This window comes from Falco punctatus (assembly GCF_963210335.1).
Source record: "Falco punctatus genome assembly, chromosome: 7".
Lineage (NCBI taxonomy): Eukaryota > Metazoa > Chordata > Aves > Falconiformes > Falconidae > Falco > Falco punctatus.
Window position 1 is genome coordinate 54334162 of NC_137587.1, and position 20696 is coordinate 54354857.

General features: G+C 39.3%; 1 protein-coding gene across 1 annotated transcript in view; it reads right to left on the minus strand.

The window, feature by feature from the left end:
- The window catches only part of LIPC (lipase C, hepatic type), a 105565-nt gene extending 85885 nt beyond the window's left edge, over positions 1–19680 (minus strand). The window contains 3 exon segments of the mRNA XM_080396686.1: positions 4471–4513; positions 4517–4566; positions 4569–19680. Of these exon segments, the coding sequence (XP_080252812.1) occupies positions 4471–4513; positions 4517–4566; positions 4569–4596 (121 nt within the window). The 5' untranslated portion in view covers positions 4597–19680.
- Between the last annotated feature and the right edge of the window lie 1016 nt (positions 19681–20696).

Consider the following 20696-nt stretch of genomic DNA (forward strand, 5'->3'; position numbering starts at 1 on the left):
CTGTGAGTGGAAGACCCTCCTTTGGAAAAAAAGTCCATATAACTGCCTGTGCGCTACAGCTTTTGCTTAAGCAAATAGTCATCTGTCAGTTTTGTCCATGCTTGTGTGAGGAGTATTTAACAGCTCTGATTCATCACCATAGAAGCCTGGTCTTCAGTAAGTGGACTAACAGGGCTAAGCTGAACCCCATTGCCTTATGCCCTGGTGAAGGGGTTGAGCAGCCATAAAATTCTGTGCCACACATGGGGCACAGATTACTCTGTCACACAATTACTCACCTGGGACAACCCCAAATAATCCTAGGGCATCCGAGTCCCCAGTTAGTCATCAAATTAAAATTGCAAAGGACACTTTTCTTTCTGATCTTAGTTTTGGTAAGGAAGTAGAAAAAGCAGAAAAAGCAACACCTAGCAGAAACCTAATTTGTCCTAAAAACATTGGATGTGAACTTCTTGGTATTCCTCATGGGTATAAGACAAAATTAATAACTTTAAAAAAATGAAGGCTTTTCAGTGTGCACACTACAATGTAATTACTCCACTTTCTTAATTTTTGCCATACTAATGCATGGGGTATATATCTAATGGATTGCAAGGCACTGAATGTAGAAGGACTGAGAGATGATGAATGCAGAATCTTTGTTACACAAAGAAATAGACAGTATTGATCAAAAAATGCTCTGAGGCAGACCAATTAGGGACCCATTGACAGCAAAATGACCTGCTCATCTGTCTTTCAAGTGAAATGTAAAACTTAGGTCCACATAATTTGTGGCCATTTTAAACACTTGAACATTTTCACTGAAGATTGAATGCTCTTAGTTTTGGTCCCCTGGCCAAACTCCAAACTGAATAATTATTCTGCTTACTCCTTTCCTAAATTACAGCAACAGCTTCATTAGGAACAAATACATTCATAGTTTGCTGACCTAAACTGCTCTTACATTGCTATGCACTATTAACTGTTACGTTGCTGAATTTCAAACCATAGCTGGCTGTATTTCCATGGTGGATTAAATGACTTCTGGACAAAGCATGTATATCTTTAGCTTGTTTAAAAGGTGCTGAAGTGTGGTCACTGAACAGGGGAAGCTGTTGGCATTCGGTGATGTAGTTGGTTGAAGGACAGAGACTGTTTGGGAGCAGAGGGTGTATGTTCATGGTGGGTTGTGGAGCTGGTGGCAACCGATTATCATGAAAAAGGTACTGTCAGTGAAAGGCATTGCAAAACTACAGAGCAAAATAGGAAGCAAAGGGAGAGTGGATTCCTGTATAATGAGGCCAGCTAGCAGGATGTACTTTGGGTTTTTTTCAGAAGTGAAGGAGATCTAATTGTTGAGCAGCCTGATAAACTATTCCAGAAATTCTATTCATGGTTTCTTAAGGTTCTCTATTTCATTCCAATTATGTTATAGCTTCTTTTAGAAAGGTCCATACTCTGCCTGAAAGGTGAGGGAAAGCCTTAAACAGCTTAAGATATGAGCAAGAGGCTTTTACAAGCTTTATCTTCCTACTGTACTGGTTACCTACAGCATCACCCTTGGCTTCCAGTGCTCTGGTCATTATACAGAACCTGAACTACTTGCCTGCAGTGCTTTTAAGCTTAGATGCTCAACTCCACAGCTGTTTTTGAAAAAAGCAGACTAGATTAAATGCAAACAGTGAAATTAAAAAGTTCTTTATATGAACTTGTTCTAACTGTGGGAAAGCCGCATAGCAAGCAAGCACTCTTTTCTAATCCACAGAATGGCTACAGTGGCAGCAAGGAACAGATTTTCACCCAAAGGCCTTGGCTTTTGTTGACCTTTGTGTTGTGAGTAGAAGCACTGTCTAATCTTTTCACATAGCCTGAAAGTGGACTGCACTGTAGAGCTGGAGAATTTTCTTTCTGTAGACAACTTGAGTTTAGCAAGTACAAAGCAGAGCTGTGCTCCCATTCTCCTGAGTATAAGCAGCTTCTTTCTCCTTCACTGGTTAGCAGATTTATAGTCAGGAAAAATCAGAAATTTATTTCCAGCACCAAGGCTGTTACTAAAATATATTTTTAAGTGTCTAGAAGTCAGATCAGTACTTAGCAAAACCAAGAAAATACAATCTTCTACAGAGAACTGGTGAGGTCTTGACCCAGTAATGTAGTTCAGTGTTGTGGTTTAACCCCAGATGGCAACTAAGTACCACGCAGCTGCTTGCTTGCTCCCCCCATGCTGTGGCGGAATGGGGAGGAGAATTGGGAAAAAGGTAAAGATCATGGGTTGAGATAAAGACAGTTTAATAGGTAAAGCAAAAGCCATGCACACAAGCAAAGCAAAACAAGGAATTCAGTCACCACTTCCCATGGGCAGGCAGGTGGTCAGCCATCTTCAGGAAAGCCGGGCTCCATCACACGTGTTTGTTACTTGGGAAGACAAACGCCGTAACTCCAAGCGTACCCCTCTTCCTTCTTCTTCCCCCAGACTTATATGCTGAGCATGATGCCACATGGTGTGGAATATCCCTTGGGTCAGTTGGGGACAGCTGTCCCAGTGGTGTCCCCTCCTGACTGCTTGTGCCCCCCAACCTGCTTGCTGCTGGGTGGGGTGAGAGGCAGAAAGGCCTTTGCTCTGTGTGAGCTCTGCTCAGCAGGAACTGAAACATCCCTGTTACCCACACTGTTGTCAGCACAGGGCCAAAACACAGCCCCATAGCAGCTACTCTGAAGAAAATTAACTCAGTCCCAGCACATCCACTGGCACAGACAGTCCAGGCCCCTGTGTAGCTTCCCATCATCTCTGCATGAGTGGCTGTATCATATCTGTGGTGAGAAGTACCACTGGCTTGCTCAGGTACTCAGGACCCAGATGGGAGGCTGTCTGGATGCAGATGTTTATCAGCAGTAATAAGGTGGTCGTTTGTGCTCCCCAGTTTCTTTCTACCTCAGTGAATGAGGCTGCTGTCTCCAAACTAGAGCTAATGGTTTGAGCATTAGCTTTTTGGCTGTGATTTTTAAAGTGTAGCATAAACCAGTGGGGAAGTGCAGTACTGAGAGAACAATAAAAATATATATGGATTTTAAAGTATTATATGCTTTGGAATAAAGGTGCTATATTCAGTGTGCTATATTCAGGTGTTCATGGTGAATTTTGATATGAGTAATCTGTCAGTTGTTGTGTGACTGGTACCAGAACTCTAAATCCCTACAGTTTTTCCTTCCTACATTGAAGCATTTATACCAGAAGTGTTCAGTTCATTAGTTGTTAGCTGAAATTATTATCATGCTTCTATACGTTGCTAGGATCTATTCCTAGTACTGTTAGGATGTGTTGGTACTTCTTTATTTTCTCTCTTATGGAACTGTACTGAAAGTACACTGTTCTTCACAAATAGGAAAGTATCAATTCCCCCCCAAATTCAAAATTCAAATTTCAAATTTCATCAACGTTCGTCATCAAGGAAAAGAATGAAAAATATCATATTGTGCACATTACCAGTCAAAGGGACTGCTGACCATTGTAGATGGTCTCCTAATCCCTACCAGACAAAAAAAAAAAAAAAGAAAAAAAAAGCAGCATTTAGAGAAATTGAAGGATCTTTGGACAGCCTGCTATGAGTAAAATGTGTTCGTTTTGCAACAGACTTCATTTGCTGTGGATAATTTGATGAGCTTTATTTAATTGGCAGACACAATAATAACCAATCATGTCACATTTCCCACAGGCTCTGAATCATGTTATAGCCCTTTTTGCACTGTTAAATGGTTACTAGTTTTCCTCTTTTGACATCTGTTTTAGTCTTGCCAAGTATCCATTCATTGATGTTATGATGTTAAATAGTCAAAATTATAAAACAGCTTTAGGATGGTGTCTGCACAGCATTTACCTCTCTCTCCTTTTACATTTTTTTTTACTTTTTATATTATGTACAGAACTTTAAAAGAAAACACAGAAATCTATTAGTAATTGAAAAGGGAAACAGTGAGTACATCATTAACAATTTCAATAGAAAGATTTCAAGATTCTCATTTGGATTTCAGTAGAATATAGATATCTAAATCACTTAGGAAAATCAGCAATTTTATATTGAAACAGAAACAATCCACAGCCTTTTCCATCCTTTCAATAACAGTCCAATTCATTAGTGTTAAATTATACTGGAAAACCTAAATACAATTCACATGTCAACAATTCTCATTCTGATGTAGTAGATAATGGAGACTCAACACTGCAGTATTTGGGTCCCAGGATGAGTCAGTTCTTTTTGACTTGAAAAGACCAGCCATGGATATAAACAGTAACATTAGATTTCTAAACCTCTCATATAAACCCATTAGTCTTTTCGCTAATATTCTCATTCATAAGCAACAAGGGATCTTATGCTGATTTTAAGCCTTCATCCTACCCTCTCTGTAAAAAAGCAGCTTAGTAAAACAGCTTCAGTCTGAACAGAATTTGGACCACAATGTACTTCTTATTATATACAGAAAACATGCGCTTACCCAACTTCGCCTTACTTGATGATACGTTCCCGTTTGGCATAAACTATTTTACAAAATGAAAACTGAAAAAAGGCGTTAATGAAGATTCCCTCCTAGAAACAGTGGATAGATATCACAAGCAAACATTTCTCAATTTTATATCCTCTTTAACAGAAGGCACAACTCTGCCACATATTTGAATGGCTGGTTTTTCAAAATTGGCATGTTCTTAAAAATATTGCTAAGTAAGATCATTGTGTACCGCATTCTTGTGCCAAAATACACTATATAAGTAAGTCACATATGCATTTAGGCATCCAGGGCAGGATCTCAGAATTGGCTTTTTTTAACTGTAAAATAACAAGCCTCTATTACGAGCTAAATGCTGTTCTCTCTGTGAGACAACCATAACATTTATCTACCCAAACGCAGCAGAACTGCTTCTCTCAAATTATAGCAAACTGTCAGAGACAGAAGAAAAAGACAGAAAAGATTTAGGCCCAGATCATGGCCATTTTTAAGTCAAAGGCTGATCTGTAATTCCCTAAAAGAGACCAGTATTTTGCCTATAATGAACAGTTTGAAGATGGCTTTATGGCCAAATTAAAGATTAAGGAATTGTGTATGAGGGAGATCAGATTTCCTGTTATGACCAAGGATGCATAAGCTGGTGTGCAGATAAAAATGTGCACAGTAGTCTTCTACGTGCTGGATCTTGTATAGGAAAATAGGTACATGTAATAAGATACTTATTTTGAAGGAAACAGAAATAAAAATGAAGCCCTAGCATGGGATTTAATTGATCAGATACAGGGACAAATATAAAACCTCTGTTCAAGGAAGGGTTTATGTGATGTACAGAAGCAGGTAGCAGGCTTGTTATCTTACCATCAGTTGTGACTGAGAATATTGTAAGTCTATTTTGCAGGATTTCATGAAAGAATACCCAGAAAAGTATGATTTCATGGAAGCCAATCAACCTGGGCTTCAGACAGAAAGGTTTTACCTCGTTAATTTTCTTGATTTTTCAAGGATACAATGTCACAGCTGTGGCTGGAATGGATGATGCAGGGGATGTAATGCAGTGCATGTTGAAATGGAAGAAGATGATTCTATGCTTTAGTGAGAATTGCACAGCAGGAGAAAAAGCATGTAATGGATAAAAATCCATCTTTGAACAGGGTACTGACTGTGATTATTAGAAAATGGTACGTTTCCTTAAGGATCCTAGAGACACCACTTTTGTTTGTGACTACATATAACTACATGGGATGGCAGTATCTATTTTAAAATAATCAATTGCTTATGAAACCAAAACGGAAGGTAAAGAAATTGCAGAACAGTGCAACTATGTCCTAGGAGACTTCTTATTTAAGATTATAGCAGAGCTAAATGATTGGTCAAGCACAATGCAGATCAACTTCAATTAATACTCTCACGTTTACATAAGTACATACTGCATGTATTAAAAGCATATTCACAGTAAAGCTGACTTAGAGCATTTTAAGAACTCTGGCTGCTTTCATCTTGAAAAAACCAATTGAACAGCTGTCCCAGTGAATTAGAGAAATGAACCCTGCCAGAGGGTTTGAGGGGAAAAGGGGCTTAGCTGAGAGTTTCTGAAGAATATATTTCCTAGCCTAGGGAAATGATATGAAAATGAAAATGATGCTTGGCTAAGACAAGGACATTGCTCTTGTTTGCTTTCCCAGGGGAATTTGCCTTTTGGTTCAAATGGAAGAATCCATAGTCATTTAACCACAGTTCTGGAGATTTTACTCCCGCATAAAACATTCACCTCTCCAAACTGCAGGCCTGGCATATCGCTTTCCATATCTCTTACAGTTTCCTTCCTGTTAGGAGCCCAGTCACTGTATGTTTGCAGATCAAAGTACACTGAAGTCTCAATCTCTGAGGCACTTTAGAGCCACAGCACTCTAGTGAAGAGAATATTCACAGCAGGTCGGATGGAAATAAAATGTGAGGAGGGAGAAAAGACAGAGAAAAAAAAGAGGAGGCTGAACAGAAGTGTTAAACTTTCATCTCTGGTTTGTGGGATAAATGCAGGCCACTCTACTCAGTAGACACAGCTTTAGCTCTCCAGGTTTCATGAAGAGGCAGGAAACTCAAGTTTATAGTTTAATTCATAGCCCTGGATTTTACTCCCCCACTACACTGCCCTCGTGTGGTCTTAGTTCCAACACAAAAAATGTGCTAGAAGCACAAAAAATGTGCTAGAAACAGAAAAAATGACACAGGGGTTTGGAGTAGCAGGAAGCCAGTCACATCAGGGTTTGAATATGATTTGGGTGCTTAGTTCAGGAAAATTTAACCAATCCTCCTGTTCTGGGCTAAAATCTCATATTGAAAATTAGAATCTATTGTTATCTGATCAGAACAGTGCTTCTTAATCTGATTGTCAGCCGCTGTGCTCTGAGAACAGGCCTTACTAGGATCTAAAGGCTGGTTTCTTATCCTATTTTAGCCTCTGGGTTTATGTCCCCTGGTTGTTATTGTGTGGCTTGTGTGAAATGAGTTGATGGTTCTAGTCCTTTGTGTAGGAGATGGGTGGTTATATCATGAGAATCAGTATCTCAAAGCAAAATGGCATGATTATCACCATCAGATCCCTGAAACAGAGCGGTGGAGGCTTTGGGGTAGTGGGACTGCCCCACTTTCTCTTAGATGTGACTCTTACAATGATCTATGTCATTAGTTACTGAAGTTAAAAATCCCCCTAAGTATAGAATGTGCTGGATGTGTTTCATTGATGTATAGAAGAGTTTTGGTTTCCAACACTCACATCCTTTCACAGCTCTAAACTGTCTAGGAAGCATAAAGGAAATTCCATAAGACTGGCAGGAGGCGCGTGTGTGTTGTAGTCTTGCCCATCAGTCACCGCAGGGTGATTTGGGGCTCCCCTTCACCCCCAGCAATGTCTGAACAAGATCTGACGAGAGCCAGTGGGAGCCAGCAGGTCGTGGCTGTGTGTAGTGTTGCGAGCTATTTTCTTCTCTTAAAAAGATGGGATTGCCTGACTGTCAAAGTCACCTCTTCTTCCTTGGATTCCAAAGTCACCTTCTCTTTCTTGGATTGCACCCAGCTGCTGCCAAAGGAAGGACGGCGCTTTTCAAGGATCGAGGGCTCACTGTGTCTGCAGGATAGGCAAGTGTAATTCTAATAAATCCAGTGGCAATGCACTGGCTTACACTGAATTGTGGCCTATAAATATTTCTACACCAGTGACTTGCTAGGCAGTGTTTTTTACTTTAACTGCTGCCTTAACTACTACTAAAACAGAGCATGGAGAGGGCACTCAGCCAGAGCCCTGGGTTCTCTTCCTGGCTTGGCCATGGTCATGCTACATCTGGTTTGCTGTCTGTCACATGGGAACAGTAATACTGAAATTCTCCTGTAAAGTGCTTATATAGCTACAACACACTATGTAAGAATTAACTGTTATTACTGTAGACGTTGGGAGCCAAATTTTGACCTTCCCTTGCACTTATACATCATCAAATTGCCATAAGCCTGTCTAAAGAAATAATTTAACCAGCAGGCTGTAGCAGAGCGAGGACTGCAAAAACGGCTCACATCACAGATCTAATTGAAGGCTGTTGTCCCACCATCAAAATGGAACAGGAGAGAACAGATCTAGACAACAGCAGGTCTTAGCAACTATTTCACACCAACTCCTCCTAGGAGAGGTGAACTGATGGAAGTTCATTTGTGTGTGATTTGAAGAAAAATCTCAAGAGAAGCAATGGATAAAAGAAACAAGTGTTGTGAAACTGAATGTGATGACACTTGTTGGGCCACGTGACCTTGGCTGGCTGCTTGAATCCTTTTCTGCTTGTTAGTGAATGCCCCTTTCCTTCAGTACACGCATTCTTTTGTCTAGGCAAACACAAATAACAGCTATGTATATTTGGTCTAAGGGAGACAACAAAGAAAGCAAAAAGAACAAAAGTAACTTTTCCGTGAGAAACCACAGCCTGATCTTTAACAGGCTGTAGCGACTCTGACAACAAAATGGCTAATGCCTCTGCTAACCAAGCTCTTACAGCTTTACAAGAGGGAAAAGGCATGGCAATTTTGTGGCAACACACCTCATGCTCTCACTTCCATATTTAAGAAAACGCAAAGGGTGCTGGTAGACTATATGAGAGCAATAGCCTTAGAAATCCGTAAGAGAATGTAAAAAAAAATTCAGTTATGAGTCATGATTTCTCAACAGTGCATCCATTATACAATAAAATACTACCATGCATACCCTGATTGTCAGTATGCAGGGATTAATTAATCATGGAGGAAACATTTTAACAGTCATAAAAATGAAGGTACAATTATTTGAAGATCATCTGGTAACAACTGGTTTGTGGAAAGAAGGTTGGATTTTGGTAACTCCCTCCAAAGAGAAATTAAACCTGGAGAGAATATGATTTGCAAATAGCAATGACCTGTACATTCCAATTGTACCAGAAAAGAAAGCATCTGGAATACATAGCTGTGAAAACAGATTTTACAGCTCTTCTTCTACTTGTTCTCCCTAATTTTCTGCAAATTTCCTGTGTTTGAACCAATGCTTCCCAGTGTTGGCCCCAGTCCCCTTTCCCACTGGGATTCTCAGATGTTCCTTATTGCCTTGCTCTATGCTAAGTTATATGCAAGATTGCCACAGGTGCTTCTAGCATCCTTGATTGCAGTGATTATCAACAAATACAAAAGTGGATTAGCACAAGTGAACAACATAACTGGACACAGAAACACACGGAGAGAGCAGGTAGTAGGTTAACTGCCCTGCTCAGTGAAAGGTGTATGGACAAATACCTGAGATTCTGCAGCTAAACTATGCAATGAATATGTTATTGTTATAGAAGGTACGTTTAAGTCATCACTTGTGGAAATAATCTGGTGGCAGGAAGATGAAGAGTCTGCCATACATTTTGGTGTTACCTAGAATTTGTAGATATTTGTGGATCGGTTTTCCTTTGTGTTCATTAAATGATGTGTGTAAGTGTGTATATAACTTCATTCCTTAGAGATGGCCATCATTATTGCTCCTCTCCTCCCACAAGTCACCATCAATGAAAGTGATCAATTCTAATGAAAGAACTCAACTACTATGTATTAATTTTAGATGGCATCTCAGATATACTGGCAAGTTAGATTCCCATAGATCCTTTGTGCACGTTTATTAACATTGTGCTAAAGCCCATCTTTATTGTATCTGGATGTTGTGCTTTGTGCTATGAGAACTCTGACAGCAAAGCTTTTGACTAAATCCACAACAAAGCTCTGTTTAACACTCAGCAATCTGATCTCCATTACCCAGCTGGACCATTCCTGTGGGTTGTGCCTGGAAGTTTTATTGCAACTATATGGACCTAAACTAGACATCAGAGTGGAAAGGAAAATTTGAGAAGGAAGAAGCAAAGAAAGATTACTACTTTTATTTACAACAGAAGGCATTTTAGTGTGTGCTCAAATAGGAAAGGGAACAATTTGAAATACAGCCTTTCAAGATGTAGCTTTCCGTGTTATTTTAAATTTGGATCAATGTATTTCTGTGACAGTCCACCCCCCCACTCCCCCATTTAGAAGAATAGTAAATTGCTGCATCAGATTCTGACTGTGCAGGAGCGAAGCTTTTCTGGTGCTCTGCCCCAGTCCTACAACAAATTAAAAAGCCAGGGAACAAACTCACTTTTGAGCTGCAGGCTTGTTACAGCCCCTTCTCCTATGCCCTAAAGCAGAAAAGTGGGGTGGAGGTTAGTGCACCCAAGCATGGGATCTCACCAACCTGTTCTCCACCAGTGAGATGATGAATTTGCAGGACAGAAAATACCCCAAAACATTTTACCTTTTGTACTGTGGGCCAAATTTAGCTTGATTTCCCTGGTATGAGTCAGAAATGGCTCAGTCACAACAGTGTAAATTGGATAAGCCCTATTGGCCTCAGTGGGATGGCTGAATTTGGCCCATTGCTTTACAACTGTGTTATTAAAACAGTCAATCTTCTGGCTGCAAGGAATAACATAAAAAAAATGAAATTTACATACATTGGGATATGCTGTGGATACCAGTGTAATAGGACAGAATATCAGACTTCATCTTGTTTTGTACTACCATGCTGACAACATACGTGTGACAGCACTGGAGCCTCCTCATTATTCTCAGTGTGTTTTGGAGCACATCGAGGCATCTGGGCAAGGAGACTCTCAGAACCATGGCAGGGCTGGAAAAAATTGCCTGAAAAGAGGTGTAAAGATCAATAAAGAATTATTTCCTTGTTTTAGCTTGAAGAAGAAAGTTGGGTGTTTTTTTAAAAAAAAAGCAGGAAGATGAATTAGAAAGATTTGCATGTAATGTGAACAGTTCCATGTATCTCCAATTAACAGAAAAAATACATCAAAATGTATGATGAATGATACATCTGCTTGGTCCTGTTCTCATTATACATACATCTAAAGTGGAACCAACGCCATTTATAAATAATTTAATTAAAATAATGACAAGTATTATTTTTGTAGTATACTAAACTGTAAACATTAATTTAATAAGGCTGAGAATCATGAAATGCAATCTTAATTACTAGAAACGAGAATTATCAGCTGAACTGAGGCAAACAAGACAATTAACTCTTTAGAAAGGAGTTTACAGCTGCCAGGGTGGAACTAACATCCTAAGAGAGTTAGCACAGTCATTATTTTGGAGTGCACAATGTTTTGGAATAAACCATAAAAGCCACATAAGATCTCTTCATTCTGCATATCTTTTGAATTCCCTACAGGTCCTAGGATTTCTCCCAATATGTTGTTTCTGATGCCTGCCAGCCCTAGGGCTTAATAATAAATCTTCAGTCCAGCTCTTCGTCATAGTGGTGGCTAAGCTGTCATGCACTGAAAGCAGACCAGGTGATACCCCTGGATCATTGCAGGATTTGTGCCATGTTACCTCTCTCCTATCTATAACTACCAAGGTCTGCTTAATAATGAGTGAAATTTCTTGCATCTTGCAGTCTCCTGGGAGGAACTCCACTGGCTTGCTAGGTAGAAACCTCCTTGTGATTTCCCAGCTCTCCCCTGCTTTCAGTTGGGGACACTTTTTACAGCTACTTCTCTGTGCAGGTTTTTACCCCTCACTCTGATGTATTTAAAGAAAACAAGGATACTTTTGTACTGTCAGGATAAGCAAAGAAGTTGTTAGAGCCTCCTCTTGTGAGATGGACTCACCTTTCCCCTGATTATTATTTCTAGTATGATTTCGTCTACCAAAATCGTGCAAAGCCTTCTGTCTGGCTGTAGGGGAGAATGGTTTTCAAACTGGGTCATCCTCTGCAAGGGCGAACTTTTAGTCCAAGTTCAAAGTCAAAAGCATCAAAAAGCTGAGAGTTATCACCCTGAGGATAAAATATATGGAGCTTTTAAACCATAAATGCTGTGCTTGGCAGCACCTCCTGTTACTTACAGCAGGCCAAATATCACCGTCTACTCTGCAAGTGGCACTGTGTTTTTTCCTCAGTGTGTTCATTTCTCTGCTTTTCATTCTTGGTGCCTCATTTCTGACTCATCGTATGAACTGAGCAAAAGAAGAATGGGGACAGGTAGCTGAGGCTTCCAAAGTCACCACATGCTTGCTCTCATCAGCTGTGCTGCCCCTGCGTGCCAAGGGCCAAGTGTTTCCCAGTTCTCTAATTCCATAAATAACAAACAAGGAACGGTGTGGATTTGTGGAGCTAAAATTCTCATCCCAAGTTACAAATGTGATAGCCACATTTAGACGATGTTTACACTTTCTGAATAAAGGGGGTGATTTAACCTTTGCCACGGTGTTTTGAGAGATCACATTTTGGAATATGGAATAATCACAATCATTAAATTGGGCAAAATATTTTTTCCGCATCGCTAGTTCTTACTGAAAACGATTTAAAACGAGAAGGAAATTAAGAAGTTATCCTCTAACACGAACGCAACTCACAGAGTAGAAAAAGCCTCTTAATCAAGTGACATCTAGTGGCTACGCTGAAACTGAGCGGCTGGTCCCCGAGCCAGGCTGGGCACAGCCTGTGCAGTTCAAACCAACACAAGAGCGGCAATAAAAGCAAATGCCATGGAATTTTGATGGGAAGATACCTGAACATGGCTTTTTAAAAACTCTGCTGTTAGCTGGCACCCCTGTCTCCAGAGAACGGTGCATCCCTGGAGCACAGGGCAAGTCATGTTCTCACATGAGAAGTGGGTCCTGCTGTAGTCTGTGAAATATTAAAATTTATGTCAATGGGCAAGGATTTCTGACCCTAAATTTTAATTCCGGATTTAATACTGACCAATTCTGTGAACCTAATTCCTCCTGGATTGAGTTTCTCTATCTGCAAACTAGGGACAACACAGGGAGATTTTTTATTTCACTGTGGCTTTCCAGCAGTGCTTTATTAGGTCAATTCTTACAAAATGTTTGCCATTTTCAGATGCAAAGTGCTACTAAAGAGCTTGATATTGTCAGGCATTATAAAAACAGTCTTCCAATGGCAGGTAATTGAATTGATCATGCACAGGAGATGGAGAAGCTGGTATGCTGCTCAACCTAAAGGGAAAGAAAGTGAAGACAAGTATTGTTAAAACAATAAAATCTAGTCTTTCTCTCTCAGAAGTGACGTATTTGGAAGACTTAGGAGAGGACAATTCTAATTTCACCACTGTTCTGTGCACACCTGTGGTATTTATTAGCCAGCGTGTCTCACCTTTTAAAAGCTGATGGGGTCATGCTGTGTAGCCTTTTTTTCTAAGCACAACCAGGCATCTTTCTCTGTAGCTTCACTAAGAACACCAGCATGCAGGAGCAAAAGTATTAACGGACTGTGTACCAGTACAATAGAGCTGTCCGGTTTTTCAGACAGTGCTATGGCCAAAGTCCAGTTTACGTGAGTAAGACTGTCAGCTATTCTGACAGTCACCTGGAATGATAATGCTGCTTCTCTCACAAATGTGCAGAGCAGTATGATGCTGCCAGGAATGGGAATGATTCCCGTCTTTGTATTCTGCTGAAAATCTTTTATCCTACGTTTATTAAAAACAATTTTTTTTTCATTTTTTAATTAACACAAATTTTGCTGCTCTTGGCATTTTCAGTGTGTATCAAAGTTTCCCTTCCCTTTTTATTTTGTGTTTTATATTTTCTTGAATGTTAATAGGTTTTTCTAGTACAATTCCAGCTTGAGGGAATATAAGGAGACTAGAATTCGGTGGTATGAAGTACTGAAGTAGTACAAATTTCAGCAATATCTGAAATGTCTGTTGCTCCTGAGTTTGAATATATGGTATCTTTATTAGGCTTTATTTCATTCCATGTGCATACATCAGCTTAGAGTCTCTTCAACAATGGCAACTTAGTAAGTCACATTTTCCAGGAGCACTGAAGTTTGTATGTTGCCAAGAGCAGTTTTACAGAGAAGATGGATATACCAGGGCTCTTAAACATAAACAAGTAAAAATACGACTGTAGTTTACTAAATTTTCCGTTCATGTGTAATAAAACTATGTTGGCATTGGAGATAATTTCTATAAGAAAACGTATGTATTTTTTCCTAGAAAACAAAATATTGTTGAACAACCTTGCACACTAAGGATTGGATCACAATTTCTGATGGTTTACATGGTACATCTCTTTCTTTAAAAAATTATTATTTCCATAGTAAGTTGCAATGATAATCAGTAAGGTTTGACAGTAAGTAAGTTTTAATGACAGCAAATAGAATTGCGCTTTTATATGGACAGACAACTGATTTCCTGATGGGCAAAAAATATCTGAGGACACTTCAGAACTAAATGATGGGGTTGTGTTTGTACAGAATTAATCTATGTTGAAATACATAATTAAATTCAGGCTTTGACTCAGGTTGCAAAGTTTTGTGCATCTGTGAATCCATGGGGTTTTAGAGGCATGACTGTAGGAATCAAAAAATTTAGAAGGGCTGGAAATACCCACTCAATGGGAAATGAGAATTCAAGCTGTGTGGAGTTTTGTCTTCAAGTGTGAGTCCAAAAGAGACCTTGGTTTTCATCTCCCCTACCCCTCCCTTCAGCCAGTATCGGATTATAAATGGAAAGAAAGCTTCAGCTGGGTCTAACCAAATGCCCCAATTCCAGTTCTTCAAGAAGTCTCAGCTGGGATTTTACTTCTTGTTTCTGGCCTAATGCTTGATAGGTTGGGGTGCTAGGTAAGTCATTCACTTTTAACTAGTGTTAAGAAAACAGGGCAGGGGAATCAGTTTATGAAGGCTGCCTACAGGATATGTTGTAGTGGTGGCCAGAGAACAACCTACTGCTGATAAACACAGAGAAATTACTTCCTAGTTTACCACAAGTCTTAAATGTTTCTGTAAAGCAGAAAGCCAATGACTACTGTGTTAAGGCCTCAAAGCATACTTGCAAATTGCCTGATCGGGCAAATAAGGACATCTCACAATCCAGTCTTCACAATTCTTAAACAAGAGGGAGAAGCAATTTATTGTATTGTTGTTAGACAAATATTCAGTTCTCAGATACAACAGTATTGAGTATTTTATTGAAACTTGTAGACATCAGCCTGCACTCTCTGCATGCTCAGGGGTTTACAAGCTGTTACCATTACAAAAAGAATAGGATGCTGAAGCCAGATAGTTAATTGGTTTAATTCTTTTTGTTTACCAAAAAATGTAGACAAAACACCTTTTCCCTCAGCACATTAGGCAGATTCCTTTTCCATGCTTTCAAGTCATCTTTTCCAGAAACTACTCTGTTTATAAAGTTTTCTCTGAGGAGGATGATTCTTTTGCTCTCTCTTTACTTTTCTGTTGCTTTGTGGTGGTTTTTTTAATTGCATCTCATTAATTAGGGCAAGGAGTGTTTTTCAGCCATACAGAACTTCTAAATCCAACGCTTTAAACAGGCCTGTTCAGTTCTGCTGTCTTCTGTGAGAGCGAGTTCCAAGGTAGTCTATATTTTGCATGGGTTACTAATTGTTGACACTAATTATGGATCAGTAGAAAGTATAACCTCCACTGTCTGTATAATTAATGCAAGTGCTGGAAAGTTGCTGTAATCAAAAGAATGTACTCCTGGTTTTTGGTTTGTATTTTTTCTTCAGGATGAGTAGGACAGGACAAAAGACTTATCCATCCACTGGCCAAATGATAAGCTAGAACATGCTTCACAAAGGGGTTATCATCTTGTGAGTTTTGTTGAGGGAAAAGCTGTCTGCAGTAAAAGGTTCAGGACACTAGTTGGCCCAGCTGCAGTGAGTCTTCAGGTAGAAGTGGCCCCATGATTATTCAGATTGTCATATCAGTCATAGGCCCACTGAAAGACATTAAATTTTGGGTATGCAGGTAAGCTACACACATTTCAATTTGTTAATTGATACTGAGTGTTAATGTTTAAGTTGTTTTCTAACTTTTGGTGGCATCAGCTCACTTACCTGAAAGTTGAACCAGTGGAAGAGATCAATTTAGGAGCTCTCAGGGGTCCTCCCAGACTCTCATTCTGCACCGTGGTGAAGGTAACCTAGATTGCATCTGCTACAGTCACACCCCTCGTTGGCACTGTGGAGGAAACCAGATGGAGCAGCTGCTGCTTACCTACCCTTCCTAAGCACCAGTGCTGCATCACAGCCTGCTTTTTAGCAACTGCTGGGAAACAGGGACAGGAGGGCCAGCAAATTAACCATCATTTTAAAGTATGCTGTCCTTTCTGTATAATGTCTGTCTCGTAATTCTTTCCCTTGCCCTAGATTTAGAGTACTTTGTGTGTGAAAAGCTGTCTTGTTTCCTATTCAAAAAAACCCCAAGAATTTCTAAACTGCTGAATATTTCTTGTGAGGCAAATCCAAACATAGAACACCTTGTTACTGATCACAGTGGTGTAATTGCTATTGTGGAAAATTTAATTTTAGATTTTTTTAAAATAAAAAAGGTCCATCTTGTTTGACTTTTCTGGGCTTTATAACCAGCAGAGGCTCAAGTGGATTTCAGAGGTAGTTTTTTCACTCATACTTTTGTTCTATGAAGTGTAGATCAGAGTGTGCTCTATAAAGTGGAATAGCCAGCTATGGTCTTTCCTCAACCCCTTTTTACAAAGTGTTCTTTGAACACTTTTTTTTTTAATCTCATCTTTTCAGCACACATGGTACACCCTTTCTCTGAAATGCAGGGTATGTATTCCCTATTCTGGTAAGCAGTGTTGCCTCTTTGAGACTACTTCTGAAGATTGTGAAATTTGGAGCTATAACTCTGCCTTGCAAAATTTGAAAAAATAAGTGCTATGGTATTTTTATTTTTTAAGTCAGTACGTGATGCTCCAGATAATCTAAGTTCTATGTAAGACTTTTTTGCTAATTAATAATAGACCATGAGGTTCCCTAGCCGGCTTTTAAGAAATCCATTTATTGAAGTAAATTGGTTACACAATTGCCTTAAAATTTAGGGACAGCAGAATGCACTTCAGTAGGCAGAATTTCAAATAAATAATTCTGCAAAAGAAAAAAAGGCTAGTCAGAGGGTATAGTCATTCCTTTAAACTAACCTCTCCTGGAAAGTTCTTTGCATCACCATTCAGCTGATTGGTACCATGTGGGCGGAAGGGTTTTATTTAGAAGGGTGCAGCTGAACGCTCAGTTTACATGCTGTTAGGTGTGTGCAGTTTTACTGAAGTGAATGGAGTCCTGTGCAGGGAACAAGGTCTTAGACCACTGTAGCTCATGTGATTTCCCAATACCTACAGAAACCCTTCCATCCTCCATGTGCATTACAGAACAAATAGGGAGAGCAAACAAAAAGTACCTTTGACTCTTCAAATACAGGCAGTACTTGTTTGCAATAGGAGATGGCCAGCTTCATGCCACCTAGGGAGAAGTAGCATCCAGTTCTTCACAGATCTGCCACTGGCTGCACTGATAATCTACAGAAGGCAAAACTATATCAGATTTTTGTACTCCATCCTGCAATTCAAATGGAAAACATTTAATTTGTAATGAATATGAACGTTTCTGTTGATTTCAATGGTCTTCAAATCAGGAGCTTGTTGTGTAATCAACATGGAAAGAATATGAGAAGATACATGTTAAACAGAATGGTTTTGGCTATAACACAAAGACTGAATTATATTTAAAGAGAAAATCTGGTTGGCAGTTATGTAAGACTATTATGTTTGTTTCTGACTTGGGAAAGGAGGAGAGCTTGGCAAGGAAATGTTTTGTTCTAAATCCTAGAAAACATGTTCATATGCCAAAAATGCTGGTTTGTCTACTTTTCGTTTTTCTGAATTCTGTAGACATCTGAAAATACCCACGTGTGTTTGTGGACATTTGTTCTGTTGTGAGAATATAGATTCATCATGTGAATATGAAATCAGAGCATTAAAAAATTAGGTATCACAGCTATCTCACATGTACATGTCAGAAACTCAAAGTTTTCTCATTATGCATTCTGAACAGAAAAATACCCAACTTGGTAGAAAAATTGCCTTGATTTTCCATTCACTTATATGAGTTTTACATTAGTGCAACCTTAATGCTTTCATGGGACTTACTCCTGATTTACCACATTGCACATGAAAACTGAATCAGGTCTATATGCTTTTGCAGACTTTCACTGATTTTTGGTAGGTTGCTGATTTAGTTGGAGAGAGAATACTAATCAAATGATCGTTATCAAAACCATCTCAATTTCTTGAAGACATTTTTCATAACTTATCTGGCACCTTGGCTCACTTGTGCTTTGGGTTTCAGTCTGCTGTAGAGTAATACAAATGATCTATAAAGAACTGGAAATAAGGTTTTATTAAAAATTTGAAATTGTATTTACTAAAGGCAGTTTTCTTAACTGTTTGGTTTGCAAACTTGATGCTTCATTCTAGCCTTACACATTCTTCCTTTTAATTGTTTTGTTGCAAATGTTCTCTCTTTCATCACGAGGAATTGCAATTTCACAGTCAGCAGCTTGTGATTTCAAACGAAGGAGAAGGAATTGGGGCTGATGAACTTCAAGGAAAAAAAACTTTCTGTTGTGTAAATCTTAATAAATGAAGAACAGGGAAGCAGAAAAAAGAATATAGGCTCTCAGCAGACTCAGTGAGATTGCATTCCATGAAAAATTACTGGTTCTTAATGAATTACATGAATCTGTTTAACTGTACTCTCCCTTTTTTCAGCATATAATATCATGACTTTCTGTGCAAAATACAAAACTAGTCTGATTTGAAACCATTTAGGAGTGTACCAAAATAGTAATCACATACAGACATCTGAAGGGAAAGATGAATCTCCAAGGTAGTGCCTGACTAGACCTGTTTGAACCTATTTGTATCAAAATTCATCCCTACCTTTGCCCTCCAAAGTCTTGTTGACTGAAATACTTTTTCCTTTATGCTTATGCATAAAACAGCAAATTGAGCCCCTGACAGCCTATCTGCCTGGCCCTGCTCTTGCTTGCTGTCCTGGTTTCAGATGGCATAGAGTTGATTTTCTTCCTAGTAGCTGGTACAGTGCTGTGGTTTAGATTTAGGATAAGAATAATGTAAATAACATGCTGGTGTTTTAGTTAAGGACTTTTCAACTTCTCTTGCCCTGCCAGCAAGAGGGCTAGAAGGGCACAAGACATTGGGAGGGGTCACAGCCAGGCTACAAACTGGCCAAAGGGATATTCTATACCATATGATGTCATGCTCAGTATATAAACTGGGGGGTGTTGGGCTGAGGGGGAGAGGCTGAGTCATTGCTCAGGGACTGGCTGGGCATCAGTTAGTAGGTGGTGAGCAATTGTATTGTGCATCACTTGGTTTTCTTGGGTTCTTTTTCTCTTGAGTTTTATTTCTCTTTTCGTTATCTTCCTTTTCATCCTCATCCTCATTGTTGTTATTATTATTATTTAATAATAATTATATTTTATTTTATTTCTCTTATTAAACTGTTCTTATCTCTACCCATGGTTTTACCTTTTTTCTGACTCTTCTCCCCATCCCACTGGGCAGGGGGTGAGCAAGTGGCTGTGTGGTACTTAGTTGCTGGTTGGGAATAGACCAAGCATGAATTTCACCAGCTCAGATTATTCTTGTGTCTGCTTTCCCATTTAACCAGCGCTCCCCAACCACTGTGGACCACCATGAGATTTGTGAGCAAAAAGCATTATTTGAGTACTTGATGGCCAGTTAAATCGAAGGATACCTTTTCTGGGAAGAATTCTATTCATTTCAATAGACTTTGTGCCTGCACAGGCCCTGCAGGTTATGCTAATGCGAGCATTTAATAAATACAAATTCCTTGGGGAACCTAATAACCAGATTTTCATACCAATGACTGATGAATGCACCATAGGGCTTGACCTGGCTAAAAGCATTTAAAATATTGGTCATGTTGTATAGTTACAACCTGACACGAATCTCTTGGGGCGTATTGCTTCTAAATAGGAAGTTCTCCATTGTAAATGGTTTCCCTGCTTTAAGGCACCAGACTTTTAATTCAGCCTTTATTGCAAATGTATCTGGTTAATGTTAAATTAAAACACCCCAGGAAATCTGTACTTTTCACTGTATTTGTTATTTATGTAAATCTTTGGACAGCATCCATTGCTCCAAAACCAAGTTAATTGGAAACATAGAGCAACAGGCGTGAACACAGTCCCAGTGTTCTATGTCAGATGCTGAACTGTTAATCCTCATTATTCTTCTAAGACATTCTCCAGATTTCCACCCTGTGAAATCTTCAGATGCCAGACAAAAGCACAGTCTTTTATACCAAATGTCATCTTTTTTCTGAAGACCATTCCTAATCAGCAAATTTTAGGTAAATATTGTAAGTCAGATTGACATAAAACTAAATCTCTGCTCTGTTGACTTGGGGCTTTGGCTTGTATTTGCAAGGTTTGAGTAGATTCAGAGGTCAGAGTCCACGTCTAAAGCCACAGATGCTATGTTGATTCACTCATCTATGGCCCGTGGAATGTGATTCTCTGAATGAATGACAACCCACTGTTCAGATCTGCTGCATCTCTGTGATGTTTCAGTGACATTTGATACTGACATAAGGCTTTGTAGACTGCTCGCAAGGTTTATAATAGCACAGGTCTGTGCTGCATGAGACCATTTCCTCCACTGCAGACTCATGTAGCTTTCACAAAATATTTCTCTGTTTGGCTGAAAGACTTACTTTCAGCACGATGCATCCCATGCTTGCCCAGAAAACAGCACAGCAGCAGAAGCAGCAGTAAGTAACCA